Below are 14,626 nucleotides of genomic sequence, written 5' to 3'. Positions count from 1 at the left end.
TCTGACTTCCTTCTTTCTAGTTGATAATACGCATACAAAAACACATAATGTATTTACAAAGCAAAGGAAAAACCGCTTGAAACCAAAACATTTTTACACTCTTTTTTGAATACAGGAAATCTTTTGTAGAAATCTACATTGAAATCGGTTCTGTTCAACATCTTAATTGTTTGAAAGTTTAATGTTTGTCGTCCATAGTTTGTTCTTATAGCTGGTAGTCTAAGTGTAGGGTTTCGGATTGAATAGCGAGATGAATTACCTGAGGAAGTCGGATAGAGTTTGTATTTATGAATCCATAGAAGTAACTTGAAATAGTACACCTGGTCGGCCCGGAGCATAGAATATTTTGTGAAAAGTGGTTGTGTGGGTAAGTTTCTGATGTTTCCATGGAAGTTTTCGCACATTCTTAACATTCTTTTTTGTAGCACCAATAACCTGTTGTAGTTAGAATATGTCGTTGTGCCCCATGTTTTCTTGGCGTCAGCTACACTGGGCGAAAATCTAGCGTTGTTTGGGTGTACAGCTTAAAAAGAACAAATGCGGTCGGCTTATACAGTGAGCTGATGGACATCGCTCTCAGCTATCTATCTGTTTTCGTAGGATCTCGTATTTGTTTGCAAATGCCGAAATCATTTCACTTCACGGACATAACCGTCTTCATATGAGTACCAGGTAGACCGATTTAAATGTTTTTTTCATTTCCCCCGAGCCACAGGTCGCCTTCACGTACCGATGTCAGATGTATAACTATGCGAAGTTGAACTCCATATGCATTATCGTGCGATATCTGATTGCAAACAAGCGATCGGTATACGAGAAAGAACATGGTATGCGACAAACTTAATAGACGCCCTATCCTGCATTCTTTAACCTGTCCAGATTGCACCATATTCACAGAACAGCAGCTTTGGCACCCCTCACCGGTATGGGCTCCTGCCAAGCGGCCGTGACGATGGAAGGTCTGACGATTGCCACCGGTATCGAGCCCTTCTCTTCGGCCAGCAGGCTCTCGGCGAGGGCCTTGGTGAATGTGTACATGTTGGGACGGCTTCCCAGCAGCTTGGGTGTGATGGCCTCCACCAGTGCGTCGTCCATCCAACTGCGTAACACACGGCACGTGTCCGGGACACCCTTCAGATCATGCGGCAGCGAACCACGCGTTTTTGTCGCCATCCTGATATCTTGACGACAAGGACAAGGCATTCATTCCACTATTATTTAGGTATATCGAGGGCCTACATTTCTTGAATTCCCTTCCCAGGCAAATCTATTTAAAATCACTTAATTTGTCACGGTTCCGCTCTGTTCGTGCTCGAGACATATGAATACATTAATCTTTTTTTCGTACTTAGAATAAGAGGACCTCGTGGTAAAAATACCTTAGAATTTGCTGCTGCCGCGACCTGGTCATTACCAGTAATTCGAGACAGGTGCTTCTAGTTTCCTTGGCTGCCGTCAGGCGGCGCATGGCTTTGAACATTCAAAAATTGCGCGCTGGCGTCTTCCGTTACGTGACAAAGAAAGAATAACCGATTGGTTGCAGCACAGAACGTGATAGGTCGCTAAGCTTAAAAGCACTGGCTATGCGCTATTCCAAATTACTGGTAATGATAAAAGCCCGAAGAGGTTACTGATTTGACGCCACTGTTTGTCTCAAGCTGATTAAAGAACAGCCGGGACATGACTTTGCCGCAACAAGGCACCGCAACGTGTAGGTACACCTTGGTGGTGTTCCAACAAGGCATCACAGCGGTCGTCTTCAACCTAAAAAAAATGCATTATGCCAAATGACAGGTGCGTAATCTCAACATCCAATCTCATCTGACCTCGTTTGAGTTAATGCGCATTGTTTGTTGTGATTTTGCTCCGAGACAGCGCGCGATATCTTGTGGACTGCTGCCTTCGCAGTGTCACTTGTCCATACCCGGTGCATCCTTGAACCCGAACGTTCAAGGATTTCACATATGACCAACATCTCCCTGCGTTTGAAAAGGTTCTTCAGCAGCACTCACACTTAAGGTTTATGCTTTAAAGTTTATTGCTACACTACATCGCAGCAGAGAGGTAAAAGGCATACTGTCTGACGAGCCTTACATTCGCGATCGGAGAATCCCCTTCTGAACAAATTTTGCTATTAGTTATATCTTTATTTTAAGTCTTAGAGAGAGCTCCGCCTCTTTCATGATTCCCCTGCCCCCCCCCCCCCCTCCCCCCTCTCTTCGTTAAAAAGAAAAGAAATAAACGAGGTAAAAGTATACGCGTGAGCTCACCTGACGGCATCGATGACGTTCTGCGGATCAAAAGGCGGCGGGTAGATGACCTCTGCTACCTCCTCCTTGTCGCAGTTGCAGTACGCCGTCGACACGTGTACAAAGGCCTGCGCGCAGCAGAGCACGCTAGCGAATCATTTCGAAGCGTGCACCTCAACATCGGGTAGGCACGACATTTACGTCTTTTCTCAGTGTCACAAAATAGAGACCACTGTGACTTTCGTGCACACCTCCTATAGACCATCTGTGACGTAAGCAAGCTGCAGTAGTACTGCTGTCGCCAGCTGAGTCGACTTGGGGTGAAAAGAAGGTTTAGCGCCCGTAGGAATACATGAAAGCAAAAGTTTTAAAAGCAGTTTCCTGATTTCGCAGTGCACCTACGACGTCGTCTGCCATCCCTTCGTGAAGAATAACCAAGCACGTCATAGAGAAGGGGGGGTCTCTTTAAGCTTTCTGGTTAGCACAGAAAAACAAGGAAACAAGGGTCAAAATTCGCGTGCCCTACTTCATGTCAATTGAGGGGGCCGCTGTCCCGAATAGTCAGGCCGACAGAAAAGGTCCCGGAAAAGCGAGCCCGGTGTGCCTCTGGGTTCAAATGTCGCTGTGATGCATGGAGGAAAATATCGCTAACCGCAATAGTCCGTGCGTTCGGAGTACGCCACCTAAAATTCCAGCTAATTATAGGCGGCGTATTCTTAAGCCGTAAATTCAGCGCGATTGGTGCTGGTGTGGCTGTGGAAAACTCGCCGCTTTGCGAAATTTTTATGAACAGGGCGCGTTCTTCATTCTAATGAGAAGTTCGCAAAAATTTCACACAGAGATGGTTTTCCGCCGAGGAAATCGAATGCTCGCGCCTTCCCTCTATTTTTTTTTTTTTTTGCTCGCTTCAGCGACATTCTGATAGGATTCCTCCTATCAGAATCATTGCTCTTGAATGGAGATTCCTCCTATCAGCTGAACTGCGCAGTTTTATTTACATTGCTAGGGAAAAGTCACAAATACTACTGCCCGTCTGTGGTTGGACCCCTAGGACTGCCGATCAAACAATTAAGCTACGATTTGGGTTATGTACAAATTCTTTACTGCGTTTGAAAAAGCCAAAAAAACAAAAACAACTGAGATATCATCCTGAGGTTACGCCTAGTATGTGAAGATTCAAGAGGAGCCGACTACAGCGGCTGCTATACGTATAGTGTGTGTGAGTGTCATCGGAATGGCCCGCGATAATGATTGCTGAAATCCACAGCGGCGCCATTAAAATTTATTATGAACCAACTAGCCCAACAGCAAGTACTTCTGAGACTTATGTGCGCACAGACGTGTGGCCTTGTACTTCTGCCACAGTGACGCCGTTGCCGCTTAAAGAATACAGAGTTCTTGGAGAAGCACAAGCAACTAAGGACAATCGGTTTTAGGAAGCAAGGGCTCTTTTCGCGTCACAAATTGTGCAGTTTTTCTCTAAGACAGAGTCTGATAACAATGCTATTCCCGTCTTTTCGGTCACTTTCCAAGCGGTGCTGTAGGATCCAGCTGTTCGGCTGCTGAAAGAACATTTGTTCCGCGCTCTCACTTGCGTCCCGCATCAACTTGCGTCACAAAGAAAAAAAAAACAAACAGGCGGAAGGGAAGCTGCGTGACCAGTAGCCACAAGAGGGCATATTGTTTCCTCCAGCGCACGCCACTTTAAAGCGCATGCGTGAATCGGCTTTTTCTTTTTCTGTTGTTTTAGTAGCTTAGTTTCAACAACGGAAACTCGACATTTCGCACTAGTGCGTACTTGCGCGGTGTGTATGGTAACCGAAGCTAAAAAAGAAAACGGCGCCAAAAATGAGTGTCTTTTAACACCCCGGAAGGACTCCTATTTGTAGTCATGGAGCTTTCACCAGACGACAGGAATGTGCTCTTACCCTCATAATTTTCCTATAGCCACTTCCTACAACTGCTACGACTATTGCTACCACTTCCGAAGTGAGTGGGATAGAAAAAGATCTAGAATATGCGAAACGCATTTGAAAAATTTTGTCTGGGCAATTTTGTCTCAGCGCATGTCTCAGGAAGAAGTTACGATTGTGGACCGCATGAACGGAACTCACCATTAAATTAATTCGATTAAATAAGCGTTTGTAGCAGCGCGAGAAATGTACACTTTCAAGATTAAAAAAGAACTCATATCATAGTCATCATTTGTACTTTAAAGCACTGTAATATTTTTTTTTCTGGAGATACTACCTTTGCAATTGTTGTTTGAAACGAACGCAACAGTCTGTTCTAGCTATTTACATGGACAGAAAGGGAATCTTATACGCAGGGCATTAAAAAATTATGGTCACGTTACAGTACGATTCGAAAGCAATCTTTGAAGTTATAGGCTGCTTCCCTCGTGATCATAAAAGTAAACTAATATGGTAGGTGTTCACCTAGTGCACCCGAGTACGTTATTTCTTAACTGACATGTACAACTGCATCTTCATGGACCACCGAGAGATGCGTGCAAAACATCAAATAAAATGCTGAGCAAAGGGACGGGAAATTCGAAATGCAGCTCCATTTTCGAAAACGTGGCTACATTACTAACGATTTTTCAACGAACACAGCCATGTACGCGAAAACCAGGAGGCACTTTGGGGCTCCAGCATTTAAAAAATATGCCCTGCTGGGTTTCCAAAGGAGTCAGTCATGCGTCAGAAGTATTGTTTCGGAAACATTGCTCTCGAAATCTTTTCGTGTTCTAAAAGAACCTGCAGTAGGAGGTATGACTCCATTAGAAAGTTTCGTCTATCTTAGACGCTCTCGAACTTGCCTGATTGAAGTCTCCGATAGCTGTAATTTTAGTAATAACTAAATATGCAGTCGGTCAAAATTCAAGATAGCGTCGCAAGTACGTGATCCAGGCAACCGCCAACTACTCTGCTTCAGTTTTATTCTCGCGGAATGTAAATTTCTTTTCTATCAGTAATCAATACAATCTTTATTCAACATCTCAAGGATGTTTGGAGTACAGACAAAAAGCCTGACATAGGCTTGACTAGGCCCGCACCCCAATACATGGCAAACATTTCAGTTCAGGCCCGCATTACACACCTTATACACGAATATTAATATACGAAGAAAAGCTGACTGAGAACTAATATGATTTCATCGTTTCATGCACTAATAGGCGCCCCGCAAGTGCAAATTATGTCGTCTTAAACAAGAAAATGATAACGGCAGTATTTGCTTCTTCGATCGTCATAACTTCTATTATTTCGCTGTACAAAGCAGGTTTCGGTATAGTCTCCCTCAAAAACATGACGCTGCTTTAGTATCCTGACGAGGAAAATGTTTTCATGGATATATAGTGGTAATTTAATGAAAGAAAATTCCATCCCATAACTGCAAACACGAAGGAAAATCCAGAGACTAAAATGTCTGTTTTTGCTCAAAAACAACAAACTTGCTATGAGTTCTGAACTTAACCTTGCGCCCCTTACAACTCGTCCAACAAGACATCATTATGCACGATCTTTAACTCCGCATCAAGAAAAAATTATTACCTTTAAGTACCCTTTTTACCCACGTACTATGAGGAATGGAACAAGCTGCCTTCAGATGTGATTATGTCCATTGATTATATTGACAAATTGTTTGTTTCTTATTCATTGTCGTATTTCGTATTTCTGTATGTTTTCTTGTCAGTGTTGAACTGGTCTCATTTTAATTTGCTTTTTACTTATGTTTCGTGCGGTTCTTGCGGTGGGTTCAAATCCGCTATACTGTATTCTTTTCGCTACTCCTGCTAGGGCCCACTTAGGCCTGCAGTATTTGCTAAATAAATAAATAAATAAAGCTATATCCGCAAAGGGGTGTACCTTCAGCTTGCTCATGCCCTGACAAAGCTGCAGCAATCTCCTTGTGCCCAGCACGTTCATGTCGATGGAGCTCCTGGAAAACAGGTACATTCACAAAATACGCTCGCGTTAGCGTTACATGGCTCAAAGCATATCAGACAGCGAACAAGTTCCGTAAGCTCGACCCCTAAATATTTTACAAGGCGATTGCATCTGCGTTGTTGACATGGTGCCTCAAAGATCTGAATGTTTGACCTCTTTCTACTACCCACACACAAATAATCGTGCTAGGTGACTGCGCATATGAGAGATCGCTAGTGGGTTAGATTAGGTGCGGGCGGTATCGCAACTTGAATAGTCAACTCCTTCCTTCCTTTCGCCGCCGCGGTGGCTCAGTGCTCATGGTGCTCGGCTGCTGACCCGAAAGACGCGGGTTCAATCCCGGCCGCGGCGGTCGCATTTAGATTTGACTTGATTTAAGAGGGTTTTAGGTCCCAAAGTGACTCAGGCTATGAGAGAAGCCGTAGTGAAGGGCTCCGGAAATGCCGGCCACCTGGGGTTCTTTAACGTGCACTGACACCGCACAGTACACGGGCCCCTAGAATTTCGCCTCCATCGAAATTCGACTGCCGTGGCCGGGATCAGACCCGCGTCTTTCGGGTCAGCAGCCGAGCGCCATAACCACTGAGCCACCGCGGCGGTTGGTCGTATATTTAGATGCAGGCGAAATGCTGCAGGCCCGTGTACTGCGAGATGTCGGTGCACAATAAAGAACCCCTGGTGGCCGAAATTGTCTGGAGCCCTCCACTACGGCGTCCCTCATAACCTGAGTCGCTTTGGGTTAAAACACTATAAATCATAAACCATTTAGTTCTTTCTCCCATTCACACGGCCTGTGAGTGCAGAATTAGCTGAAACTTTAATAAGTACACCGCCTCCAAGAATATGAGGTTCTAACGCCGCCAAAGAGCACGGCTTGTCATAGCGGACAGCTGCAAGCGCTAGTGTTCTATACTGCCTAGAGTATTGTAATGGTTCAAGCAGAATAAAAGAGGGTGGCCTCAAACACATGCTTTTTTTCCCGCCCAGGACGCGTCCCGGGGCTCAAAAAGTGCTCATGAATAATCTTTATTTGCTTGGCTTTTTTGGCCTCTATGTTGAGGGGCATCACTTCGTATTGCAGAAAGCTTTGAAAAGAGCACTCCTCGATCTGCACGGTTAATCCCTTGCCAAGTGCTATACTACAATCCTGTACAAGACGAAACCATGCTTATGATCATTGGATGCGCCCTTTGATACCAATGAGAAGGCTTAAGCATTTGCAGTTTATTCTGGAGCGCAATGCACTTCGTCAGCCAGTAAATGATTTGCGAGTTCTGTAATGCTCCATGCGCTCCTTCATTTTATGTACTCATAAGCTTAGTTGGCACTGTCCGAGTGAGAATAAACACGTTTCTGTAAAAGGTAATAAAAGCTGCTTTCTGCAGGTCGACAGCTCTGCACGCTTTTTACTCCGACCATGAACTTTCTCGCGCAAATTAGCTTTGCTCCCTTATTCGTGAACATTGAAATGAACGCGCAAAGTGCGAATAGCAAAGTAGACGTGTATCTCACATTACAGTTTCTTGAAATCCCGAGTTAGAATAGGTGGCCTTTTTCCTGCTCGAATAACTTAACAGAAATGTTTCGCGGACATTTGGTAGTTTTACAGTACCAACGCAGTTTTGTTCTTTTTAGTTTTTTTTTTCGAAACAAGCCAAGAACATGTGCTAGAAACTCTCTTGCACTCCCCTGCCATTGTTCATTAGAGCGAAGAGGCGCCTCAGCATAAAACCAGAAGCCACCGCCCTCCCCCCCGCCCCCCTCCTTTTCTTCATTTTGGCCTAACAACCTGCAGCAGGAGTAAAATCTCTCTGTGTAACGAAACTCTTCGGTTAGGATCGAAGACTCTTCCGTTAGAATCGAGCCTTGCAGAGCAACCGACCTGAAGAATTTCGCAAGCTATTCGCTAATGTCGCCTCGATCGGCGTTCAACTGCATCGCAATCATGAAAGGGGCAAATACCATACATCGCGCTTTTACATCCTTAAGAATAGAGCATTTTTTACAGTAGGAAGCAACGAATTTAACACCGTAACCCCCCCTCCCCCATCCCAAAGAAAAAAGCCTTTCCTGGCGCACTGTTTGGCATTCACTGAGAGATTGTTTGTGCTGTACTGGTGCTTTATTTGACTACACACTTTGACTACACATTACCACTACACACTTTGGCTGACGACTTTGACTGCTTCTTTAGCATAACTCTCTCTCTGCTTCGATGAGTTCGGTTGTATCTATGGCCACTTTGCGCTTTGCATCAAGCGGCCGCGCCATGGCTCTGTTCGCAGTAATGAGGTCAATGAGTATGTTATGTGGTCACCCACGGACGCCTTACGCCCCCAGTCGGAGCGGACAACTATTTTTAATCAGTTGTCGTTTGCTCCAAAGGGGGCGTCAGGCATCCATGGGTGACCTCATTAATTTCGAATGCGCGCACTCTGACGTCATAACCATTTCGACCAACCGAAAAGCGTGGCACCTCTGCTGACAACCTTCTGTCGACAACGATGAGGCATTAAAGGCTTTCGCTTTACCACGGTCGTTACAGTGCCTACTTGAGTGGCTCGTCGAACTTCACGATGGCGGCCGAGTGGAAGACGAGTTCGACGTTGTCCAGCAGTGCCCTCCGGTGGTCGGCACTGAGTCCCAGTTCCGGTAGGGTCAGGTCTCCTTCCACGGGGATCACCTTGCCGCGCGCGAAGTGTGCGTTCGAAGAGCGCAGTGCTTGGAAGATCTGCTCTCCCCGCCAAACAGGAACAGATGTGGGTGCACGAAAAGAGAGACAAACTTGAGGGAAAATGGTGATACTTATTCGGTTTAAATCTTGGCTCAAATAGCGTGGTCAGTATATCTTTGGACAAGCAGTAAGGGGCGCTAAAGTTATATGTTTTACACTGAACCCTCGTTATAACGAAGAGTTTATAACCAAATAATAGACATAACGAAAGAATAACTGTTTCCCTTGATGCTTCGATTTTACGAAGTAACATTTACTTACAACGGCATTTAACAAACCTCCAATGAACCCCAAGGGCCCTTATCACTGAGTATGCCAATTTCCAATGGTGCCCAACATCTACATACTGAATAGATGTAGAAAATTGAAGTCATCGCATTACAAAAAAAAAAAAAGAAACATGCGGAAAACTTTCTGCATGGAGCCTGCGTAGAGCGCTTGACTGTCTATTTCGTCAGCTTCAGCGATACTCCCTTCTGCGCCAGGATTAGGTTCGCATCCTGCTGAACGATGTCACACTGCGCGATGCTTATGACCCGCTGCGCCATGCTGTGCCACTGAAGAGTTGCCTATACGCCATTGCAGCTCCTTCATTCAATCTCTTCGCGCCACAGGGCCCATTGTGAGCACGCTCTGGTTTGCTGGTTCCCCGTGCAGTTTCAGTTTTCACAGCTTGGTTACATAGTTAAAATTACAAATTGTTTGGCTGCAGTTCACTTCGTGTACTCGACGGTATCAGGACGGTAGCTTCACAGGGCCATGCGGAAGGCAAAACAAAAGCGCAGAACATTTTATGCCCATCAGGAGGTGGCCATCAAAGCCTTCCGTCTGGCATGCATATTCTACACAAGACATTCTTGTCGTGCGAAGAAGTGTTGTGGCCCGCGTGCTCGTAAGCTGTGCGGCGAAGCCAACCAAAACGTGTACTCGCGAAGAAATTACCGCCGCGCGCCTTCCTTTACAGCGACCCATATCGGCTCCAGAACCTAGAAAACAGAGCAATATATTCTGTGCAGGTCTCTATCAGTCCTGTATAAACATTAGTCCTCTGAGACGCGCTTTTCATGCTCTGAAGCCCATGCGGGTTGCGGAAGAAACGGGCGTTCGATGGCAAGGCTGACAGATTACGTTGATGCGCGTGTTGAAGGCTCCCGCAGCACACATCGGCTGCATATTAAATGCCGGCTATGTTATGCTGGGTATACACAGTGACACGTGAGCATGTTGTCATGCGACAGTTACAAACAAAATCGTGTGCCGCTATAACAAAGTAACGGCTATAACGAAGAAATCGCGATGCCTCATCTATTTCGTATACACGAGGTTGAACTGTATAAAATTTAAATCATGCGTAAGGGTACCTATTTTGAAAGGATCACGTAGAGAAAGGGCAACACTGGGTTATAGACTAAAAAAAAAAAGAGGGGGAGGGGGGCATTGAAAAAAGGTGTGGATAACGAAAGTTCGCACCCAAAAAGAAGATATAAAAGAAAAGGAGTCAATAACTATGGATTTAGAAGGCGGCGGATTTTTTAGCACGGGCCTTAAAAGGATTATTCAGCTGAAAGAGGGACGGAACTTCGGCAGTGTTCAAAGGCTGAAACTAACGTAAGCAAACGTCGGCACACGGACCACTGCCTCAATCCGCCCTTTTCACAAGGCCACTATGCGCATGCGCGCCTCTACTCCTTCAGCTTCCCTGGTTTAAAATAAAACCGCCGGGTCCTACTGCGCGTGCGCAGTTCATGTTAGTGACAGGCGCATGCGACAGATGGCGGCAGCTGACAAACACGCACTTGCCACTTGCCTGCGATGTACCTGCGACTTCCACGTCCGTTTGTTTCCAAACTGTAGCAGACGGATTTCTGGCCCATCCCCAGAGGACGCCACATCTTGTGCAAAAAGGCGGATTGCTGCCATGGAGGTAAAAAAAACTAGGAGAGAGTGCGCTCAGCCTCTGCAAGCCATCCTCCTCTGACGCCGCTGCCGAGGGCCCTTTTGCGCACTGACTCTTGGGAAATAGGCCCTCCTCCACAGTTACCAGACTGCCAACCAGCGGTGCTTTTTAGTGAACGTCCGTGCTCCGATAAAGCGCTGAAGCGCAGCGCCTGTCTTGCAGCTTTGGCGGAATGCGTACCGAGCTCGAGGTTGTCTGAAGGCTCCGCGTCTCAACACTTCTGTTGATTACACTCTTGAGTTTTTGTGTGCACTGTAGAAAACTGCAGGTAAACTTTTCATCAAAGGGTGCGGCCGCGACCTCATCACTGTTCAACTGTGGTTCATAAAGAGAATGGAGAGGAATTCCTTTCGTCGTTATACACACATACGGAGCGTTTATTTCAGCGCATGCTGTAAGCGGAGAACTCGAGAGTAGGCGAAGAAACGAGCCTCCAAAAAAGGGCGCAGCGGCTTCCAGAGCGCTCACGGCGGACGGACGTGTTTAAAGGGAAGCTGAAACGGTTTTTTGAGAATTCGAGGTTATTCAAGAATTCGAATCTATCACGCTTCTAGATAAAGCATGGCAAGTATTTTTGCACTAGCATTTAAAATGGTGACATAATCGTCGATTAAAACCGCGATGATGTTTAGGCTTCTCCTCACTACGTTGGAGGAGTGCGAGGAAACTCGGCAGTGACGTCATTGTTGCCGAAATTTCATATGTCCGCTGCTTACGGCTGCATGCTGCTGTGTGTCGTCAGATGGCTCCAAACAATGCATCGTGAGCTTCACCTTCGATAGCGCCGGTTTTCTTCCATGGAATAACCGTTTCTTCGCTGGAAACGTAGTGCCGTCATACGTGACGTCATTATCGGGGTCTCTGCCCGTGGCTGAGCACTTCAGAGAAGTCTGAACGCCGACGACGGCTTTATTCGGCGATTATGCCACCATTTCAAATGCTAGAGCAAAACGATTTTGCAGGCTTTACCTGCACATTTTGCACATTCGGCCCTTTTAAACTCATCGAATTCTAAAACCGTTTCAGTTGCCCTTTAACGAGCGCTCCGGCGCCCTACGCAAGATTATGTTTCTCAGGCGGACTTCGGCCCGCCCATGGGCCCGGCACAAGTCGTGCCGAATACGCTCGCGCACATACGCGGTTCCGACGTGAAATGCAGCAGTGAAGTATTTCTCTCTCTCTCGCTGTCGAGAGAGAGTGCCGGCGGCTTTACGTCTGCCCCTGCGCGGGGTCTCCCGGCCACTGTGCACAATCACTTAAAAAAAGAAGTAAACTGTATGTATACATAGCCGCGCGCTCGTAGAGTCCCGTCTCGGACTAATCGCGCGCGCGGCACACTGCATTAGCGGCCGTGGTGGGGCGCCCGGCCGCGTATACCGTCCGCAGTAGCACCCACGGAGCGTTCGTGTCACGCGTGCACTACCTGGCGAAGAGCGAGCGGGAAGTCAAGCCCGCCTGCTCGATGAACGCACAGAGGCTCACCATTGTTCTGTCACGGGTGCGCGCACTGCCGCGCGGCCACAGGAGCGCTTCGAGACTGTCCGGGATGATTCCCAGCTCCCTGCAGGCCGCGAGAATCTCGCGACGCGGCACTGCAGAAGCGGCACAGCGAAGGAGCATGTGCTCAAATATCTCCATTACGGCCGCAGTCAGCGCACGCGTCGCTCGGGGACGGTGGCCGCTGCGGCGAACGAGCAGTTAGCGCTCACTACGGAGCCGTCAGTGAACACAAGCAGATGGTCACGCAGTTGCTCGTACAGCGAGAGAGCGAAACCGAAACCGAAATCCGGCTAAGAGCTACCACTGCCTTGTCACGTGAGGGCCTATTTCCCATGATTCTTCCCATTATATTTTTTATGACTAGGCTTCAAGATTGTGACGTCATGCTCCCTCCTAGTTTTTCTTCCTCCATGATTGCTGCTCCCTCGACAAACAGCTCCCGGAAGCGTTTTTTTTTTTAGATTGGTAACAAGTAGCAGATCACGTGTGCCATGTACAGTCAGGCCGGAATGAAACGCGAACACGCATATGTCATACATTTCTGCTTTGCAGCGAGATATTCCTTTACAACGTATTTTCGATTATGCATTTCAGTAGGCCCTTTACCCAGACACATGAATGAGGCTAGTTGTACACTTCAGCTGAAAGTAGGCAGGTAAAATATTTTGTTTTCTTGACATGCTCTGTTCGCGTTTCATTCCGGCCTGACTGTACGGCTCTGTCTCTCAGACAGTCATTTCACGTCTGCCCGACCGTAAGGTTGCCGTATGCATCGGACTCGAGTCATCTTGCCTTCCTTGGTGACTGATCTCTCGGTTATGTTTTTGCTCCCATTCGCCTAGGGGTGGATATATGGGCGACTCTTGGAGGTCGCGATCCTAATTGTGCAATGCCTTTCTTGGACTCCCTTCGTGGAAAAAAGGGAGATGGGGGGGAGGGTTCGTGGTTATTCTCTTCTTAATTTCTCGCCGATGCAGGGTGACCTATGAATCCCCTTCGTTGAGGATCTCTGATGCAAGGCCACGCAGCCATTCACTTTGGCTATGGATCACGGAGTACTTTTCGGTACTGGCGTCAGCAGCTTGAACTAAATGATGGAAAAAATATTTTTTTAATTCAATTTTTTCAGCTATAGATGCGTGTTTTGCTGCCAAACAAACATGAACATAGTCACAAAGAGCCAAATAACCGATTTTTACTGGGAACGAAAATGGGATGGATGTTGTCCGTGCCCCTTTAACGTGTCAACGCTACGCCGTGTAAGTGTTTCGTCCAAGTCTTTGCTAGCCATCGCTTGCCATCGAGTTTGGCGAGTGTAATACAACAGCAATTATTTGCTGCTTGGTATATAATTTATCGAACACCTAGAGCACGGAAATATTAAAGATGTACCGGCGGTCGCTCCAAAACCACGAACACGAGCGTCCAGTAGATTTATTTATCTTCTTTATTTCTTTAAAAAAGTAAAGACTGATCGACGCCTACCTCCGTGTCTAGCAGTTCGTCTAAACGGGCTTGTGGCGATGCTCCTCCTTTGGACCGCATCAGGACAAATATTCGGCGCAGGCCACCGCATGATCGGAGCAGCTTTTCAAGCAGTACCTGCGACATGTGCGAATTCAATCACATTTAACTAACTTAAAAAACTGAACAAAAGCAAACAAAATGCAGTTACATGTTGCTGGATTGAACTTAAAGGGACACTGAGTACAGATTGGAGCTTGTCTATGTAGTCTATGGCATTCTAACGACAAAAAGACCATTCTCACCGAAAACAGAGCTTTTATTATCGACAAAAGACTAAAAAAAATACAGGTGTCGACATCACCATCCAATTACGCGACTAAACTGCGTGCGTCGACATCGAATTTTGGGCACGAATCTCGGAGGCTATGCTGCAGCGCTATTCAGTTCATAACGGCGGCAAATAGGCCTTCTCACCGAAGTCACGCATTTGAATCGAGTAGTGGGAAAATTTTTTTATTCAATTTTCTGAGCCACGAGTATAGGCCATGCGGACGAGTATAGGCCATGCGACTATATATTTTACTTCATATTGTTCAAAATAACCCATACAAAAATGGCCGATGGGCGTCTAAGGAAAAACTTTATGGTAAGCCATTTTCGTCTATGACCTTTTATGATCATCTATGCCTGTAAGCGCTTATTGCCGGGTTTTGAAAAATCTATCCCACTAAAGCTGTAGTTTCGGAACCATACAACTGTTTTTAGCTGC

The 14,626-nt window shown here is 46.5% G+C and overlaps 1 protein-coding gene across 3 annotated transcripts in view; it reads right to left on the bottom strand.

Moving 5' to 3' along the window:
• LOC149371920 (fatty acyl-CoA reductase 1-like) overlaps nucleotides 1–14,626 on the bottom strand; it is a 43,730-nt gene that overhangs the window by 18,564 nt on the left and 10,540 nt on the right. Inside the window, exons 2-6 of one of the 3 annotated variants that reach the window (XM_089566239.1) lie at nucleotides 13,876–13,992; nucleotides 8,752–8,930; nucleotides 6,119–6,191; nucleotides 2,271–2,377; nucleotides 922–1,099 (exon numbers count right to left, since the gene is read on the bottom strand). In XM_089566239.1, the coding sequence (XP_089422365.1) occupies nucleotides 922–1,099; nucleotides 2,271–2,377; nucleotides 6,119–6,191; nucleotides 8,752–8,930; nucleotides 13,876–13,992 (654 nt within the window). The remainder of the gene's footprint in view (nucleotides 1–921; nucleotides 1,100–2,270; nucleotides 2,378–6,118; nucleotides 6,192–8,751; nucleotides 8,931–13,875; nucleotides 13,993–14,626) is intronic. The other 2 variants (XM_089566240.1, XM_089566241.1) reach the window with 2 other exon arrangements.

Source organism: Amblyomma mixtum, chromosome 1 (genome assembly GCF_055824585.1).
Source record: "Amblyomma mixtum isolate Tamu chromosome 1, ASM5582458v1, whole genome shotgun sequence".
NCBI classification, from domain to species: Eukaryota; Metazoa; Arthropoda; class Arachnida; order Ixodida; family Ixodidae; genus Amblyomma; species Amblyomma mixtum.
This window is presented reverse-complemented; position numbering and strand designations above follow the sequence as displayed.